Consider the following 18,491-nt stretch of genomic DNA (forward strand, 5'->3'; position numbering starts at 1 on the left):
TCTTTTGAACCGCTTTGGTTGCTCTGGAAATCTCGTTGTGACCTTATCTTCCGTAATGCTCGCATCAATCTCCCCACCGTTGTTTGTAGAGCTTTGGCTCATGTGCAGGAGTTCGCTTCCTACAACCTGCAGTCTTCTTGGTCGAAGAATTATTTTTAAAACAACTTTACCGACTTCGACGACTTCATTCTTTTTCTCTCGGGGCCAATTCCAACCCGGTTTCCAAGGTTTGCTCCATGGGTTTTTTTATCTCTAGCTCTAATTATACTATCCTCCTTGCTGGTTGCTGCTCTCAACCAATGGACGCTGCGTTGGTGGATGACCTCTCCGCCCTTGGAATTGCCCTTCATGCCGCCTCTGATCTTCGCCTGAGCATCCAACATATCTTCGTGCATACTTCAGTTACAGAGATAATCACCAATCCTGATCCTGTCGTCACTTGGCGGTTCAACACTCAAATTTCTAATATCAGAAGACTGCTCTCTGAGCATGATTGCCCTGCTGTCCATAGGATACCTTCCCATTGGATGCTTCCGGCCGTTCATCTCGCCACTCTCGGCCTTAACTCCTCCGTCCTCAATCTCTCTCTTTGGGCGCGACCTTCCGTATTGGATAATGAATGCTTTCCATCAGTTCGGTTTTAATGTATAGTAGTCCTCAGATCTCGTTTCCTTCTGTTTTTTAGTTTCTTGTCCTTGTTTTGTCCTTCGTCTGTGTTCCCCTCTTTATTTCAATAAATAGCCCAAGTGGTTCTTCTCAAAAAAAAAAACATGCTTATGAAAATGAGATCTCCAGCCAACTTTTTAAATTTTGCAGGCCACTTGTGGCATTCTTCATTCATCTGGAATTTCACTTTCTAATGGTGGACAACGGAAAAATATACTTTTTGGAATTTATACTTCCGCCTTGAACAACGAAAAATATTAGAAACAAGATTTAAGATCAGATGAATGTATGATCCTCACATTATCTCTTGGTATAAATCAAATCTAAGCTTAAGTCTCTCCATTAAAGACTCATTCTGTATCACTAAGTCGATTTGCATATAATTCTGCACAAATATCATTACTCAAAAAACTGGGTGAGAGGGAGAGAGAGAGAAGAAGAAAATTTATTTATGAATCTCTATCAGTAGGTAGGTTCCACACGTCCAAATTGTTTCAGGTAATCTATGTAAACTATAAAAGCAAATTCCTGTAGAAATCATGTTCTTAATTTTTCTCTTCCGAATTGACACCAACAATATGCCATCAGGCATCAGTGATATAAATCTGAATTTTTATCACCTGAAATAGAAACAATGCAGCTGATTACTAATTTTAAAATGTGGTGTCAGAGAATGAGTCAATAAGCACATCTGATAGATCTGTAATATAATAAATATGAAAATACAATTGAAAGAGAAGAAAATTCAACTGGTGAACCAGCATACTGAATTTTTTTAACATGATCCCAGCATTTTGAGATGAATAAGGGACAACAATTTCTTTACCAGTTGTATGGAAAAAATTGAACAAGAACCTAAAACATAAGGTAAAATAATATACCATGAAAAATACATAAAACAAAATATGCTGCCCGGGTTATACCATCTCATTCTGATGTATTTTTCTGTTTCAATATTGTGTTGCAAGCCAGTTTCAGAAACCGTGAGACAAATTGGTACAGTATGCACTAGCTATTACACACAAAAAGAAAAAAAAAAACCTATTGTCCTAGGAAGATAATATTCCATCTGATATCGGTAAATACTATTGCCAAAGAATCAAACTTAGCATGATCAATCATGCAATCGGTTCATCAGTGCTGCAGATGAAAACCAAAAGAAACTTCTTGGCTGCGGCTGCAATACAATCTTGACCTTAGTATTCCAAGAAATTAGGATTTCGCTTTGCAATTAAGGTTTGTTGTTCCATTTGCAAGAAGGGTGATACATAATAGTGCCACATCCCAAGAGAGTTGAGACCTAAACCATGTGAAAGGGTTTGATCTACTAAATGATATATTTATAAGTCCGCATATCTCCATCCAATTGAAATAATGTGAGTTTCCCTATATTCATAATTATAGATTTCTCGAGGGCCATGTGCAAGTTTGCACTATTTTTCATATGATTCCAGAAACAATTTGCCAAGATGAAAATGCTCCCAACAAGATAAGCAGATTCCCCTCCCACGATTAGCATGTTGTACATTGCATCCATTGACCAAACCAATCCAATCATATGAAGTAAATTTGATCCTCCAGAAAGGCATAATATGGTAGACACAAACATCTACAGTATTTGCAGATTAAAAATTAAAGCAAACAGCAAACTGACTCCTCCATGCATATCACGACGACAGAATACACATGGGCATTCTCTACGTTTTCTTGACAAATTTGATAATCATCATAAGAACTATGCTTTTTATCACACCACATGGGATTGATTGGCCCTTACTTCTATAACAAGTGAGATTATCATTCTCAAGGTATTTATGATTTTGTATCAAGCATCAATAGGAAGTGAACCAGCTTTCCAAAATTTCATCAAGTCTGAGGTGGAACCTGACAGCATTACTAAAATAGATAACTGAAGTTAAACCAGCCTAAAGGCAGGTATGTATGCAAAATGAATAAATAACACTTATAATGAAGTAAAAATCTTAGCAAAGCAAGGCTTTCAGATATACACAGATGGCACAGAAGGGACAAATACTAACCACAACCAAAACACAGTTCAATGTCTTAAACCATTAACATACCTCGTAAAGAAAAACATTCCGGGGAACAACCTTTGAAGACTGACTGCCTCTTAATTTGGGCCTGTGGTTGCTGGACAAGTAGTACGTTCAGTCGGGATTGTATTGGTTTGATTTTCTTCAACCCTCTCAGAACTTGGATCTACAACTGATGATCTCTCAAGGCTATGTGGAGCAGCAGGTGCTGCCAATGCAGCTCCTCTTCTACCATCCCTCGTATCCAAACGTTCCATCATGCGCGAGACAGTGGCAATGCCAGCATTAACTTCTCTCCTGACTTCAGAACCAAGATCTGCCACAGAAGTATTGCGGGAAAACAGTTTCTCCTTCCACCCTCTTGTGCTTTTAGTGATAGACTCTTTGTATCTGATTATCATCAAAAAGATAGCTCAGAATCCACAACTTGGTCATATATTCTACTCAAAGAGACATCAAAGTCTTTGGCTTACCTCATTGAGACCGCATTGAAACGAGATTTTAAGGACTCTGAAAAGGATTGGAAGTCAGATGGCCCAGCGTTATCGTGATTAACTGGTCCAGACAAGCCAGGCAAACTCCTATCATTGCATGATTATAGTATTATAGTCAAGCAAAAAGAAATTTAGGCAAAAAATTACAGAGAAATACAAAGTTCACATGAGTACCTGCTATTGGAAAGGGCAATCCCCGTGGAAGGGGCAACACTAATCCCAGGTGGGGACACAGTGATCTGATCAACTAAGGTTGGCATTGGGTTAGAAAGTTGATGTGGAGGTTCACCCACAGAAGCTTGAGTTTCTGAAATATTTGAAGAGACGATAAAAGGGGCAGCTTCATTTTCCCTACTCTGAGCAGAGGAAGCAGAACCAGAGCTAACTGATGGTGATGGTGCATTTGTACGGTTTGAGAACACCAGAAACTGAGGGCGCCCTGGAGATTCAGACCTACCCCTCTGCCCTTCTCGTCTGTGATGTTCTCTCCCCATGGCGGCAGCAGCAGCTAAGTGCTGGATTATACGTTCTTCAAGTTCAGAATCACTTGCACCAACAGGTAACTGCAAATTGATGTTTGAAATGAGAATCTATGCAAAGGAGTTAAGATGAAAATAATTTATATAACCATAAATCTACATGAAATAATATTTAACATAAATAAATAGAAACACCCACGTGCTGCAGTTCAAACTCCCCAATAGCAGGATGATGAAAAATGGTGGCAGCTCGTGTCTGGTTAGACCTGATCCTCCTCTCCCGTTCAACAGCATCAAGTAGCTCCTGGCTGTCATCACAAGTAGAGAAAAAAAAACCTTCAATCAAGACTTTAACCAAAATTAAGGTACAATGTATGAAGTATGCCAAGCAAAATAAACCTGGTAGGATCCTTTAAATTGATGGGCTGCCAACACATAGGGCACTGCGAGCTTCTCTGACACCTGCACCTTTAACATTTAGTACATATTTTGTGAATGGTAAGCCAAAAATGTGCAGCTCACTGCCCTGATCATGGGGATGATGCACTATAGCACATTGACCAGGTGAGAATGTGAAAGGTGCAGATTTATAATGCAGTTAAGCAAACTGCAAATTCATACCTAGGATGTAAACAAGCCCAGCTTGAAAAATGTAAAAACACATAATTACAATGGGCACCAAGTCTGGCTAATCAACATGGTATTAGGTATACATAAAATACTAAGAGCAGCACAGATATTGACCAAACTGCTTGTTCATTAGGCTGTTCTATTCACAATCACTAATAACCACCAAAACTTATGATTGCTATTACAAATCAAGGGATTAAGAAACCAGACTTTCAGCCTATCTGACACATTTACTGATGATGTCTATAGCCAAAGGTCATATCCTCCTAGTTGACACTTTATTTGCAAGGAAGAAGCAAGAGAAAATGCCTTTCCGAAAGACATAGAGCTTCATACGGAAAATTCAGGCTTTTTGAATGAGAAACATGTCTACTTTCATTTCCCAGTGATGAAAAACAAAATGACAAGAAGAAACAGCTGAGATTGTGTAAAAGTAGCAATCAAGTATTCAAAATTTTGTTCACATCATTCTTAAAGGCATTAATCAACAAGTCAGTATCATTCACTCAAAGTGGGCATAAAAAGAAGATGGTGATAATATAAATACAAGAGAAATACCACTCAAGAATGCATTGAAGATGAAACTCATGCTTGCAAGTGGTTACCTGAGCAAGTACAGAGAATTAGCATTGCATATAAGGCATAGTAAAAACAATATCACCAAAAACCCAAACATAAGCCCTAAAAAAACAATCAGATTACGTACTGTTGACGGATCATTGTTACAGAAATCCTCAAGACATATGCTGCAGGAATCATCGCAAGCGTTTTGGATGCCCCCTTCCACGAATGCAGCAGCAGATGATAGATGATTCTCCATTTTCACAGCCTCTTCCATCCTTAGAACCTAAACAAAAAATTCAACTCGGAATCGTTACCACTTCCCCAGAGACAGGACAGACTCCATTAGTCTTAGAAAAAAAAAAATCCTTGATAAACATCCACACTGAGAATTCCCTATAAACGAAGGATCATTAGCAGATGAATAAGTCTAACGTTTCTATCTTGAAACAAAACGCGCGCAAGCACGTAACGAACAAAAGACAGTATGTACATAGCGCAGAAAAAATCGACAAAGGCAGCAACTTTATTAAGAAATTCAGCAAATTAGTCACTGGAGAACCACTAAAGACCGAAAAGATTTATGGAGAATTAAATTATTACAAACATCCAATCCCATCCAATCCGATTCCAAAAAGGAGAAGAAGAAGAGCTACTGACAGGATAGATCGGTGAAATTTCTCTTAAAGAAAACCAAAAGTAGAAGATTAAGAGAAAATCAAGCAAAGATAGGAAGGGCAAAGCAAAGCAAAGCAAAGATTGGACTGGAACAGCAAAGAATAAATAGAATCAGGAGCAGAAGAAAGACCAAGGACGCAGCAGAGCCTACCTCAAGAGAAGTGTCGCGCAGCGGATAATGATATGAAGCGATCAACAAGGAGTCGAAGAAGACAAAGAGAGAAACCCAAGCAAGGTAGGGAGAAGAGGAGCGAAGATATAGAGAGCAGTGGAGGAGGAGGAGGGAGGAGGAGAGCGAAGCCGCGTCTGACTGACTCCGCTTTTGGTCTTTGCGTTGATATTTAGATAATTAACATGGGCAAAACCAGTATCTACTGTATATATCTTTTTCTAAATATTTTATCATTATTATCTTTTATATATAAGGCTTTCATTTACAGCATTATATATGATATATCTATATTATTTTGCTTTTTATAAAATCTTTTATAGATCTTTTTTTATAAATTAGTGTTTTTGAATTAGATGATGAGTCAACCAGAGAAAATCAGGAAGACCCACTATTGATGAGATACTCATATCTTAAGGTTCTCTTGATAAAATCAGGAGTGCGTAACATAAAGGTTTGATTTTAACCAAAGTCACGCAATTGTTACTTAGAGTGTGTTTGTTTCAATGGATTTTAGTGTCATTAAATTTGTTAATCCCAAAGATTGTTAAATCCCATGTTTGTTTCCCTGAATTTTGCTTTTGCTTTGATTTTCAAATCCCACAAATGAGGGATTTTAATTTTCTGCCAAAATAGGTGTAAACTGAAATCCGGGATCTGAAATCCAGCACATGGTTGTCACGTGAAGGATTAACGAGTCCATCAAAGAGGGTGAAATGATCTCATCATGTGACCTTGCTTCTTCTCATCTTCTTCTTATCTTCTTCTCATCAAATCAAACAAACTTGTAGATCAGAGAGCTTCAACTTGAATCTAAGGTGCTTGCAAAAATTTTTGTGATGTTTTTTCTTTGCTTTTTTTTTCATTCTCCTCCTCCTCCCTCTTCTCATGATTAGATTTAATTATTGTGGAGGTTTCTGATAGATCTGTTTTGTTTTGATTTAATCCAAGGTACTATTTTGTTCTGATTTAATTATTGTGGTGGTGCATTTTAGTTAATTTAGTTCCTCAGTTTCATATATTCATTGATAAAATTACATAGTGTCGATCATTCACATGGTACTATGCCTCCAATGGAGGTTTCTGATGGACCTCTTGTTAAACATCCAACTTGTGAAGTCTTCACATTAGTAAACAATTGTATAGGTTTCGTTTATGCTTCATGTGATGCAGCCTTCAAGTTTTTATTCTAAGCCATGGCGTTATGACAGTGGTAATATTCACTGTTGAAGTTTGATTATGATGTGTCATGCCAATTGCATTTATAAATGATAGATTCTAAACTGGTAAAATTCGAAAAAAATACTTATATTAATCAAAGCTTTTGGGTGGTTCATTGCAAATTTTTAAATTTGGAAATTGTCAATATCTATCAACTTTTATTAAAGCCTTATATGTTGTTAGATATTTCTTTCTAAACTTTCTATAGTCAAAAATCTTGCAAATGTGCTCTTCTAGATTACTGAATTTTAAGATTCTAATTCTTCTTTGCAGTATGGAGTCAAAATATTTGTGATAACATCATTTAGGGGCACTTGCTTTATTGAAATTCTACCTGCAGTTCAGAAATCTAAAAGAGGTATGTTAGATGATTGATCAAAGTTTGCATGATCATTAGTGCTATAAAATATGTTTTGCTCACCCTAGCATTCCAAATTTCATTTCACTAATATCATTGGCTTAAGAAATTGATTTTTTTTCCTGTTCATTGTTGTTTGTCATATGCGTGCATTTTAAGAAAACATATTTGTTTGTTCTTCTCTAAAGTATGAATTAATGCCTTGTGCAGTTATTTTCTTGAGCTTTTGGGTTGAAGTGCACCACAACTCAATCTATCTCGAAGGAGGTATGTCTCTATTGCACTTGATGTTGTTACCATAATAATGACGCAAAGTAGCCAGTGCAAAGAAATTATCAAAATATTAGCCAACATACCAAAATCAAGATGCATAATTATTTGATCCTCTCTTATTTCATGTTATCTCATCATCTGTAGCTAACCCCAGAGCTACCAATGATCCCTTTGCAGCTCCCATCTAAATCATCAATATGCATCCCTATTTTTTTTTTCTAGAACTTCATTAATACTGTGAAACATTTTGGTGTTTCTTTGTGTATTTTCGCATGAGACACCTCAAACTTATCTATAAAGAAACAATTTGTTTGTACTGCCGCACACAATGCTCTTAGCCTCTTACCAATATATATATATAAGGTGAATGAACATGTTTTAATATATTTATATATGTGTGTGTGTGTGTGTGTGTAAGAGATGAACAGTGGTGATTGTTTCATGGAGTTCTTTGAAAACTATATATAAAACTAAGAAGCAGATTCTAATTAATTATTCATTTCTCATTGCTTTAGTATTTATCTATACATCAAATATGTATATACTTCTAAATTAATCTGGCCATACAAATGTTATTTCTTATTTATATTTGTTTTATAGGTTAAAAGCTAATTTATTTCCTATTAATCTTGTATTAGATGGATTAATTTGAGGAAGAAGATGAAATATACTTCATGCAAATAACAGTTTTAGCTGTGGCTTATGATGTGTTATTGGTGATACACAATAAAAGGCGTAGAATTTCTAGAGAACGATCACATGAAAGGCTACAAATGAGGGAAAAATATTTGTCTAGATTGATAGATGGGAATGATGCCACTAGTATTAACATGGTTCACATGAACAAATCCACTTTTTTCAACCTATGCTTAATGTTACGTGGAAAAGGGCTTCTAAAAGATACAATACTTATGAGAGTGGAGGAACAATTATTAATGTTCTTGCACACCATAGGTCACAATCAACAAAATCGTGTTGTTGGACATAATTTTCTAAGGTCCGGTGAGACTGTTAGTAGATACTTCAATCACGTGTTGTTTGCGATCGGTAAATTGCAACATGAGTATATACGACCATCAAGTGCTCAAACTCCACCATACATAACAGCAAGGTGCGCACTTTATCCTTATTTCAAGGTATTTTTACGTTAGATTTTAAATAACACTGGGATTATTTTAAATAATTATATTTTGGAAGCAATAATTCTGACATATAGCATTCAATACTAGGATTGTATAGGGGCACTAGATGGGACACATATACATGCTTCTGTCCCATCATCTGAAGTAGCTGCATTTCGAGGAAGAAAACTTTACCCAACGCAGAACGTCCTCGCAGTTGTAGATTTTGACCTTCGTTTCACTTTTGTTCTCGCTGGTTGGGAAGGATCCGCGCATGATTCTTTAGTTTTTCGTGACGCACTAGAAAGAGCTCAATGGACTAAAAGTCCCTGAAGGTATCCGATTTATTTCTTTTATAGACCCAATTTTATAACAATAGAACTTACTAATGTTATTTTATTTCTTATAATTATGAAATTATTACTTGGTTGATGCTGGCTACGCCACAAGACCTGGTTTGATACCCCCTTACAGAGGTGTTAGGTATCACTTGAAGGAGTTTGGCTCTCGGACACCTGCAAATCCTAAAGAACTCTTCAACTTGCGACACTCATCTGCCCGTACTTCTATTGAGCATGCATTTGGTTGTTTAAAGAGCCACTTTGAGGTCCTTGCATCCAGGCCTTTTTTTCCATTTAAGACACAAGTCGAACTCGTGTTAGCGTGTTGCACCTTACATAATTACATAGTGGTGGCGAAGATGACTTTATCCCTTCCGAGGAAGATTGGGATTGCACAACCGCCTTCACAAAACACTCTTAGGGAACAAAGAGAAGAAGCACAAGAATGGGCTACTCGTCGTGATCAAATCTCAGCTGAAATGTGGGCAAATAAGTAGTCATATCATATAATGCTAGTAAAGACTTATTATATATCACATGTTCTTATGTTGCATGTTGCTTTGTTATTGTGACTTGACTTTTTCATTTAAACTTGTTTCTTCCATTTAACAATAAACTTTTAGTGCTTGAATTATATTTATTGTGAGATTTGCATATCTTTTATTAATGTAGAATGGAGAATTATAATGCATTTCAAAGCAGCCAAGGAACATCAAAGACCACATCAAGGACATAGGGGAACAAGAGATGGACATCATTTGAAAGTCGTTTCTTTATAAGAGTTATGGCAAGTCAAGTTGAGCAAGGATTAAAAGTAGACAAGGCTTTAAACCACAGGCACTTCATGGTGCTATTCGAGCCCTGAAAGATACTTTCGGGGTAACAGTTACAGAGGCAAATGTAAGTAATCATCTCAGGATAATAAAAAGAAGGTGGGCCAGAATTAAAAAAATTAAAAAGCGATAAGTAACATGGATTGGGATGAGAATTTGAAAATGATTGTGATGGGAGAGGCTGAGTATATAGAATATATTAAGGTATCTACCATTTTAAACATTATGATTTCAATTGATTCATTATGATTTCAACTAATGAACTTAAAACTTTTTCTTTGTTGAAATGCAGATCCATGCGCAAGATGAACCATATTTGAACAAACCTATCAAGGATTACAACCTCATTGAGACGATATGTGGCAATGATCAAGTTAGTGGCCATCAATCCATTCCATCTGGAAGTCGTATTGGGACACAGATGGAGTACAACTTAGAGCAAAAAATATCTCCTCCAGCACATCATTTTGTCGATATGTCATTTGGGGAGGCAGATGCTTATGGCAATACCTCTCCATTCAGTCAAACCAATAATTCTGAACCCATGTCAGCAACAAGTCCACTACAAAGAAAGAAACAAAAAGGCAAGCGAAAAGCACAAGTTAGTGATGATGCAATCAACAATTTGGCCACCACTATTAAAGATGTGTTTGAGTCTGTTAAGTCCAGCCGATCAGTAAGCTTCACAAGAGAGTTTCAAGATGAGTGTATGAATTTGACACAGTATGGGTATTCCATTGAATAAGTTGTTATGGTGTATGAGTATTTGATGGCCGATGATGCGCGAACTGGAACAAATTCTTTACTAATATCGATTGTGACCTTTAAGGTGTGGAGATGGTAAGAAATATTTTGATACAATAGTCATCATTCTCATTTTTATTTTCAATTACTAGTTTGTTAAGTTTTAATTAAATTGCATTGTTTTATTATGGAAACTATCATTATTAATGGTATAATTACTTATTTGCTATTTTTATAAGGGTCAATGCTACTTATTTGTAAAAGAAGTACTAATGGAGAATTATTTGATTTTCATGGCCAGGTTTGACTTGAATGGAGTGGTGTGAACTTCAATGGAGTGTTGTGAATGTAATGTCTCTTGCATTTTGATATAAATGCAAGAGAACATTTGGATGTGAATATAATGCTATTATTTAATATTTGAAAATCTTGTGAACTTGAATGGAGTGGTAATGTATGTGGTGAGTAAGCTATTGAACAATAGTCATATATGTGGTGATGTATGTGGTGAGTAAGGATTTGTTATGAACTCTTTGATATATGGAAATGTGTTAGTTATATGATTATTTTGAATGTGTGAATATATTTGCTAATCTTGATCAAGCTAAGGGAGAATTATCTAATTTTCATGGCTAGGTTTGACTTGAATGGAGTGGTGTGAATTCGAATGGAGTATTGTGAATGTAAATATTTTGATGTTTGCATGTTGAATGAATGTTTAGTTAATGTTGAATGAATGAATGTTTAGCTAATGGTTAGTTTGTATTTTTATTTCCCTTGAACCTATATTTTCAACTTTGATGCTATGTGATTAAAAAAATGTGACTTGATGATGAACATGTGCCTTTTAGCATTTGTATTTGTTTTTAAATTAATGATATTTACTTCTTCAATTCTACTCATATTTGAATCTTATTATTTGTAAATTGAAGGAGTTGATAATACAGGGTGAGGTTCAATTGTATTTTTTCCTTGTTCATTGTTTTCCTTGATGGAATTTATGCCATTTTAGAACACACAATGATCATATATTTAGTTATTTAATTATGTGATTTTAATTATCATAAAAGTAAATTATATGTTAAATTAAATAATTATGTCAATAATTATTTTTGTTATTATTAATAATATTTAATTGTATATTTATAATTAATTAAACTTAATAATAACTTAAAGTGGGGGTAACCTCACCAAAGGTTTTTATATCTTAGAAATACATTTAACCAAACACATGTTTTCAAAATCCAGATATACAAATTCTTCCAAACAAACACAAAATTCTGAAATCCAGCATTTTCAAATACAGTTAACCAAACACCCAATTTGATTCTCTAGCGTTTTTAAATCCAAAGATTTACAAATACACTGTAACTGAAAATCCATTGCATTTTCAACTAGATCTAAGTAAACACACCCTAAGAAAACTTAAATAATTAAAATTGATTTGTGCTTCACTATTTTTGAACATATATACCTTTATTTTTATGAAAAATGAATTATAAATCTCTTTTTAAAGTTTCAAAACATTCAAGACAGACCCTCTGATATTTAAATTTATCATATAGTCCCTCTTTTTTTTTACAATTTATTTTTTACACTATGTCAAGTTTTTCTACCTTACAACGTATAATTCCCGCTTAAAATGTATAGTTTTTGCTTAACATTATATGTTTTGTTTAACCGCATAAGTTTTTATTTAATATATAGTAATTTTTCATTTAATATTTATTATTTTTCAGTTAATATCTTCCGTTTAATATTATGTGTTTTTGCTTAAAAAGCTGAGTGACATTTCAGTCAACGTCAGTTACCTTTAACAAAAAGACAGTTGTCAGAAAAAAGATGGTCTTTCTGTGAATTCTCAAACTTATAGACATTTTTTTCTGAATAACTAAACTTCAGAGGGACTATTTGTTTATTATCAGTTAATAATTGCAAGCCATAATAGAGGGTAAATTTTTTAGTAGGTCACTAAACTTTGGCTTATTTTTACTTTGATCATCAAACTTCAATTTGTATCAATTTGATCACTCAAATTTAATTTGATTTCAATCGGTAATAAATCAAGGGATTTCGGCCCCCAAATAAATGATGTAGTTCTTTTTCAATGACATAGACACATCCAATAGACTTAATAATGAGTCATAGAGAGGACTAATTTGGATTTTCAAACAACCATGTAATCAATTAGGAGTTGAAATCCTTGATTTATTGCTCGGTGAAATCAAATTAAAGTTGAGTGACCAAAGTGATACAAATTGAAGTTCGGTGATCAAAGTGAAAATAAGCCAAAGTTTAGTGATCTAGTAAAAAATTTACCCCCATAATAGAGGAGCCTTTGAGTATCTTGTGAGGTTCTCCTAATAAAATCAAGAGTAATTAACATAAAGGTTTGATTTTAACTATGGTCACAAGATTGTTACTTTGAAAACTTAAATAATTAAAATTGATTTATGCTTTATTATTTTGAACACATATACTATTAATTATATCAAATTAGAAAGGAAGAGTCATCAAAAAAATTTCTTTTTTCTTTTTTACTAAGTGCACAATAGTGTTATCAAATTTAACTAGATAATTATTAACACCCTAGGTTCTTAAGCAAATGAAATATTATGAAGAAAATTTTATTCATGAATGTTAAATAAAATTTTTACATAATCCGAATTATTTCAATAACAAAATAAGATAAAGTTTTGACTTCCCAATTTTTATTAAAATCACCACCACGTGGCCCAATCAGATGCCTCCATTCAAATTAAAATCCCCGTTCTCGATGGAGAGGCCCTTGGTGGAGTGGTGCACCGTGGGCCCTCCTCCGTCCTCTCTCATGTCCCCCTGTCCCCTACCTGGATCCACGTGATCTGAAGTTTCTGCTCTCGTATCACTATCCACGTGGCACCATCTGCAACGTTCGTCCCCTTCCCCCGGATCGGTAAGTAGTTTCGGCATCCCAACTGAGATAACCTACAAATAGAGATGGCAATTTGTACCCTACCCGACGGGTATACCCGTACCTGTACCCGGTCAAAGAGGGTATTACCCTCTTTGACCGGGTACGGGTAAGGATATTACCCGTTACTTTTTGAGCGGGTACGGGTCGGGTAAGGGTATGCCCCTACCCTACCCGTACCCTTACCCTTACCCGTTGAAAAGGGTACGGGTAAAACCTATACCCGTACCCTTACCCTCTCATATATATATATATATATATATATATATATATATATATATATATATATATATATATAATTTTTTTATTAAACTAAACATTTACTCACAATTTACTCAATATCTATTTTTCATGGTGATTAATTTGAAAATAATACTTCAAATTTTTCTCTTAATATATTATTTTAAATTTTTATTTAATTTCTATATTTATATTTGATAATATTATCAAAAATTGAATTTTTAGATATATATTAAGAATCATAATTATATTTAAAAAAATAAACAAATATAAAAAAATAATGTTATAATAATTTATTCTATAAATTATAAGAACATCCCTGAAAAAAATAAGATACTAATAAAAAAATCAATTGGATATAACTTATGAGAATTACTTATAATGTTTTTTTATATTCAAAAATCTTACTAGATATTTATAAAAATTTGAAGCTATATAAAAATATAAATAGTAGATATATGAAAAAAATTTAAAAACAAAAACCAAGATAATTAAACATGAACAAAACAAAAGGTAGAGTTACCATTGAGTCATAAATAAATGTCATTTTTATGTGATTATATAATTTAAGATAAACAAATATATATCAACTTGTAATTTTAAATTTATGGATATGTGTTTAAAGATTGTAATATAATGTATAATTAATTTATTTTTATTATTATTTAAATTTAATTTGATAATTTGAACAACGGGTAAGCGGGTACACTGGTATACCCGTACCTGCGAGTAAGGAGTAAGGGTATGATTTTTTTACCCCAGAAGAGTGCGGGTATAGGGGTAGGGGGTTACAGTGCGGGTAAGGGTTTTGGCATACCCTACCCATACCCTACCCGTTGCCATCCCTACCTACAAAGACTAGAAAGATGACTAAAAAGAAAAGGATGATGTACCCGATAAATAAAATAACACCAAAACATGTATTATTAGCTCGTTAAAGTCAAAACATATGTACGTAGGTGTGATTACCGAACATGCCTAGCCGACCCGGTGCATCATTACCCGTCGTGCGCATTTGTATAAAAAGAAATATAATAAAACATAATAAGCGAAAGCTTCCGAAATACATATTGCAAAGATAGCATCCGACATACATGTTAACTAAAAATGCTTCCACTGCACAATATAAAACAATGACATATACACAATGAAGCATACGTATAACTATAAAACATATGTATAAGTATAAAAGAAATCATAGATGTATAACCAATACACATAGATCCATATCCAATGCGAATACATAACAACGAAGAAAAACATCGTTAGGTAAAATAAAAAGATTAATAAACATTGTATTGGACATTAAAATCTTGTTCTACATTGATGACATGTTGTTGTAGTCTAGTAACAAAGTAAGATACAGTGCGAATTACATTGTTAACCAAAATAACACCAAGATCATTCAGAAAATACAATACACGAGATTTTAATATATAAAGGAAGCCACAGCCACTCGAACGCAAGGTAGTAAAGAATCTAAAAGTGAACTTGCATTTGTGAATCTGTAACGCCTTCCTCAAATTATAGTTGAACCGTATTTGGATAATCCATGTTGCACGTAGTCGACGGAGCCGAATACCTGATAATAGAATGTTCACCCTCCCCCAGCACCCTAAATCAAGGATCTAAAAAAAAGAGGTTTTGGATGGTAAGAGTTAACTTTTCCATTCCTTTCAACAAAAATTATCCAGATAAGGGAAAAGCCAACTTTGACCCTTTGTAGCTCTTCTTTTCCTTTATTTTCTCTCCTCAACCTACATTCTAAACATAGCATTAATTTTTACTGTTGTAGGACCATTTATGGTTTTACATCAAAATAGCAATAAATAATTGAGAAAATAACAAAATAACACTAATTAAGTGATTGCATCCTAACCACCATAGCATAAACTACAAATAAAATTTAACATAAAATATTAAGTACTTCTTATACTAATTCAAGATTACATTTCATTAATATCAGAAGCTGACCTTCTCTAATATTTCCTTGTTAATATGTGGATTTCAAATATCCTTTACTAGCATTATTTCTATCATGCACAATTGCAATATCAAAACTATATGATCACACTTTACTGGTAAAAAAAAGAGAAAAATAAACTTTATATGACTTGATAACAACATTAATAAGTTTATTAATAGTTTTATGTGAGTTGTTATATTGTGAAGATTGAGTAACTAAGATCTAAAACCTCCAAATTAAGAAATGTTAAAAAATTAGTGAAGGATTCAAATTTTGGTATTAAAATATTTTTCAAATTTTTAACTTAAATTATTATTACAGTGAGAAAAGTTTTGTATTAATAAAAAAGAAACAAAAGATATATGATAAGATATGAACCACAACCCAATGGTATTGGGCCCACCATGAAAAGTACTAGTGTAGGAAGTGCAAATCGTGAGTGTAAGTCCTAGTGAATATAATGGTGGTAACAGGTCTCTGATTGTAGGTGTGGGTTTATAACCCAAATATTGTGTTGTCGGGTAAGAGTGAATGAGTCGGATGATCAATTTTCAATCCAACTGTATTATGTTTATCATATTTATCAAATGTGTGTGTGTGTGTGTGTGTGTGTGTTGATAGATTGATGTTGTATGAGAAAAACTTAGTAGGGTATTAATTGAAAGTACTTTTAGTCTTTCAAATTGCCACACATGGTTCATATTTCAAAAGTCAAGAAAGAAGGCTTTTTGTTAAAAAGAGCCAGCCAACAAGCTAATTTATTCAAATAAGGGGAATACGAAATAGAAGACAGAGGAACAACAACTGGAAAAAAAACAAATAGAAAAGGAGAAAGAAAAAAGACTAAAAAAGAAAGTTATATGAGAAACCATTATTCACAAAACACTTCATTAACCAATGGGGATGATCTCTCCCTTGATGATAAAGAGTTAGGTTGTGAAGACTTACAAATAAGGGGAATACGAAATAGAAGACAGAGGAACAACACCTGAAAAAAAAACAAATAGAAAAGAAGAAAGAAAAAAGACTAAAAAGAAAGTTACATTGAGAAACCATTGTTCACAAAACACTTCATTAACCAATGGGGATGATCTCTCCCTTGATGATAAAAAGTTAGGATGTGAAGACTTAGTCCATGCATTTCTAGACTTTGAGCTATTGTCATCCATCTTCAAGGGATAATATGAATCTCCGGATTGCCTATGATGGAGAGGAGATCATTCAAATGTCCAATATTAGGGCCAATTCTCCAATTGTGATGAGCATTATCAGTGTTTATGTAATCATGGAGATCTTTGCTTGCCATTAGAATGTGTTGGATAATTTATTGTTTATCAATGATTATATCTAGAGCTAGGATTAATGCCTTAGCTTCAATATTTAGAACCATTGCTTCCTCAATCGAATAGCTTCCCGCCAGCAGGACTGAAGAGTTAGAATTAACTATTAAGAATACAGGCGCGCCAATACTTGAATTATCCTTACAAATACCTGCAGTATATAAAAAGGGGCCATCAGTAGAAGTGAAATTATTAATAATGAGACATCTTCCACATTGGGAAGTGAAGTTTGTGGCAAACTTCCTAACATGGGCGATCGTTTTCTTGGCTATCAATATAGGATCCAGCACTTAATTTTTGAAGATGAGACTACAACGTGATTTCCAAATGAACCAGGATCCTGTAGCAATTATGGATTTCATAAAAACAGATGCATTATCCTGATTGGATTAAAGCCAGGTGTATGTATGAATCCCATCTTCAAAAAGAAAATCTTTTCCCAAAATACATCCAATTTTGTTCTAAATGATTTGAGCTTTAAGACTAGATTAAAAAGATGCTCAATATTTTCTTTATCCAATCCACACATAGTTGCACAAAGACTGAGGACCCAAGTTCAGAGAATAAAGATATTTAGTGGTTTTAAATTTACCATGGAGCATCAGCCAAGTAAAATGTTTTACTCTAAGGGCTATGTTGAGCCTCCAAAGATGATTTCAGCCCTTCCAAGATTGCTCACAAGCTGCTATAGAATTCAAATGGGAGTACACAATAAAGGTAGTCTTCTTAGCTTTAGTATCCAGATACCAAACCCAATTATTATAACCAGATACAGTCACAGGGCCATTATGAATGAAATGATTGCTCATATGATTGCCAAAAATCAAATTCAATCTATCCATGTTCCAATGATTGCCAGTATGAAGTTCTGAGATATGAATGTTTTCAGGATCCAATCTCATATTTAAATATGTAGGCTTAAAATCTAGAGGGATATCACTGTACCAAGGATCATATAAAAAAAAAAGAGATATTTGACAGATTTAAAGTCTTCACTCAAAAACAATGTTTAAGAGCAAAAGCAGTTTGACATAAGCCTTTAAAGAACCAAGAACAGTTGGTCAGGATGGCATTAGTCCAGAAGTTAAGACTGGCATATTTATGGTGAACAATGTCAACCCAAATATGATTGGAGAAATTAAGATAGTTGAAAACATTTTTGCCATCAATGAAAGCTTAAAAAGTTTGGGATTTCTAATTGATAATCCCCAACCCACCCCACCCCCACCAACCCAGTTTTGTTAAGTGTAATATCGTTCCAAGCTACTAAGCAAATGCCATTTCGATTGCCACTCTTTAACCAAAAGAATTTTCTAGCTATTTTTGGAAAAATCGATCCAAAGTTGTATCTGGAATAGGATAAAGCAGAG

At 34.1% G+C, this 18,491-nt stretch overlaps 1 protein-coding gene across 2 annotated transcripts; it reads right to left on the reverse strand.

The window, feature by feature from the left end:
• Nucleotides 1–1,093: 1,093 nt before the first annotated feature.
• LOC120274470 (E3 ubiquitin-protein ligase RHF2A-like) lies at nt 1,094–5,890 on the reverse strand. 2 transcript variants are annotated; one of them, XR_005540936.1, is made up of 9 exons: nt 5,714–5,890; nt 5,030–5,170; nt 4,882–4,928; nt 4,093–4,155; nt 3,893–4,001; nt 3,389–3,777; nt 3,194–3,301; nt 2,748–3,110; nt 1,094–1,286 (listed from the first exon to the last, which is right to left on the reverse strand). XR_005540936.1 is itself a non-coding variant. In XM_039281005.1 (8 exons), the coding sequence occupies exons 2-8, from the start codon at nt 5,159–5,161 to the stop codon at nt 2,798–2,800; spliced, it is 1,161 nt and encodes a 386-aa protein (XP_039136939.1). In that variant the 5' UTR covers nt 5,162–5,170; nt 5,714–5,890; the 3' UTR covers nt 2,540–2,797. The 2 variants fall into 2 exon arrangements, 1 of the variants encoding a protein (XP_039136939.1); XM_039281005.1 differs by lacking the exon at nt 1,094–1,286 and having other exon boundaries at nt 2,540–3,110.
• Nucleotides 5,891–18,491: the final 12,601 nt, after the last annotated feature.

The sequence above is a fragment of the Dioscorea cayenensis genome, chromosome 13, assembly GCF_009730915.1.
Source record: "Dioscorea cayenensis subsp. rotundata cultivar TDr96_F1 chromosome 13, TDr96_F1_v2_PseudoChromosome.rev07_lg8_w22 25.fasta, whole genome shotgun sequence".
NCBI classification, from domain to species: Eukaryota; Viridiplantae; Streptophyta; class Magnoliopsida; order Dioscoreales; family Dioscoreaceae; genus Dioscorea; species Dioscorea cayenensis.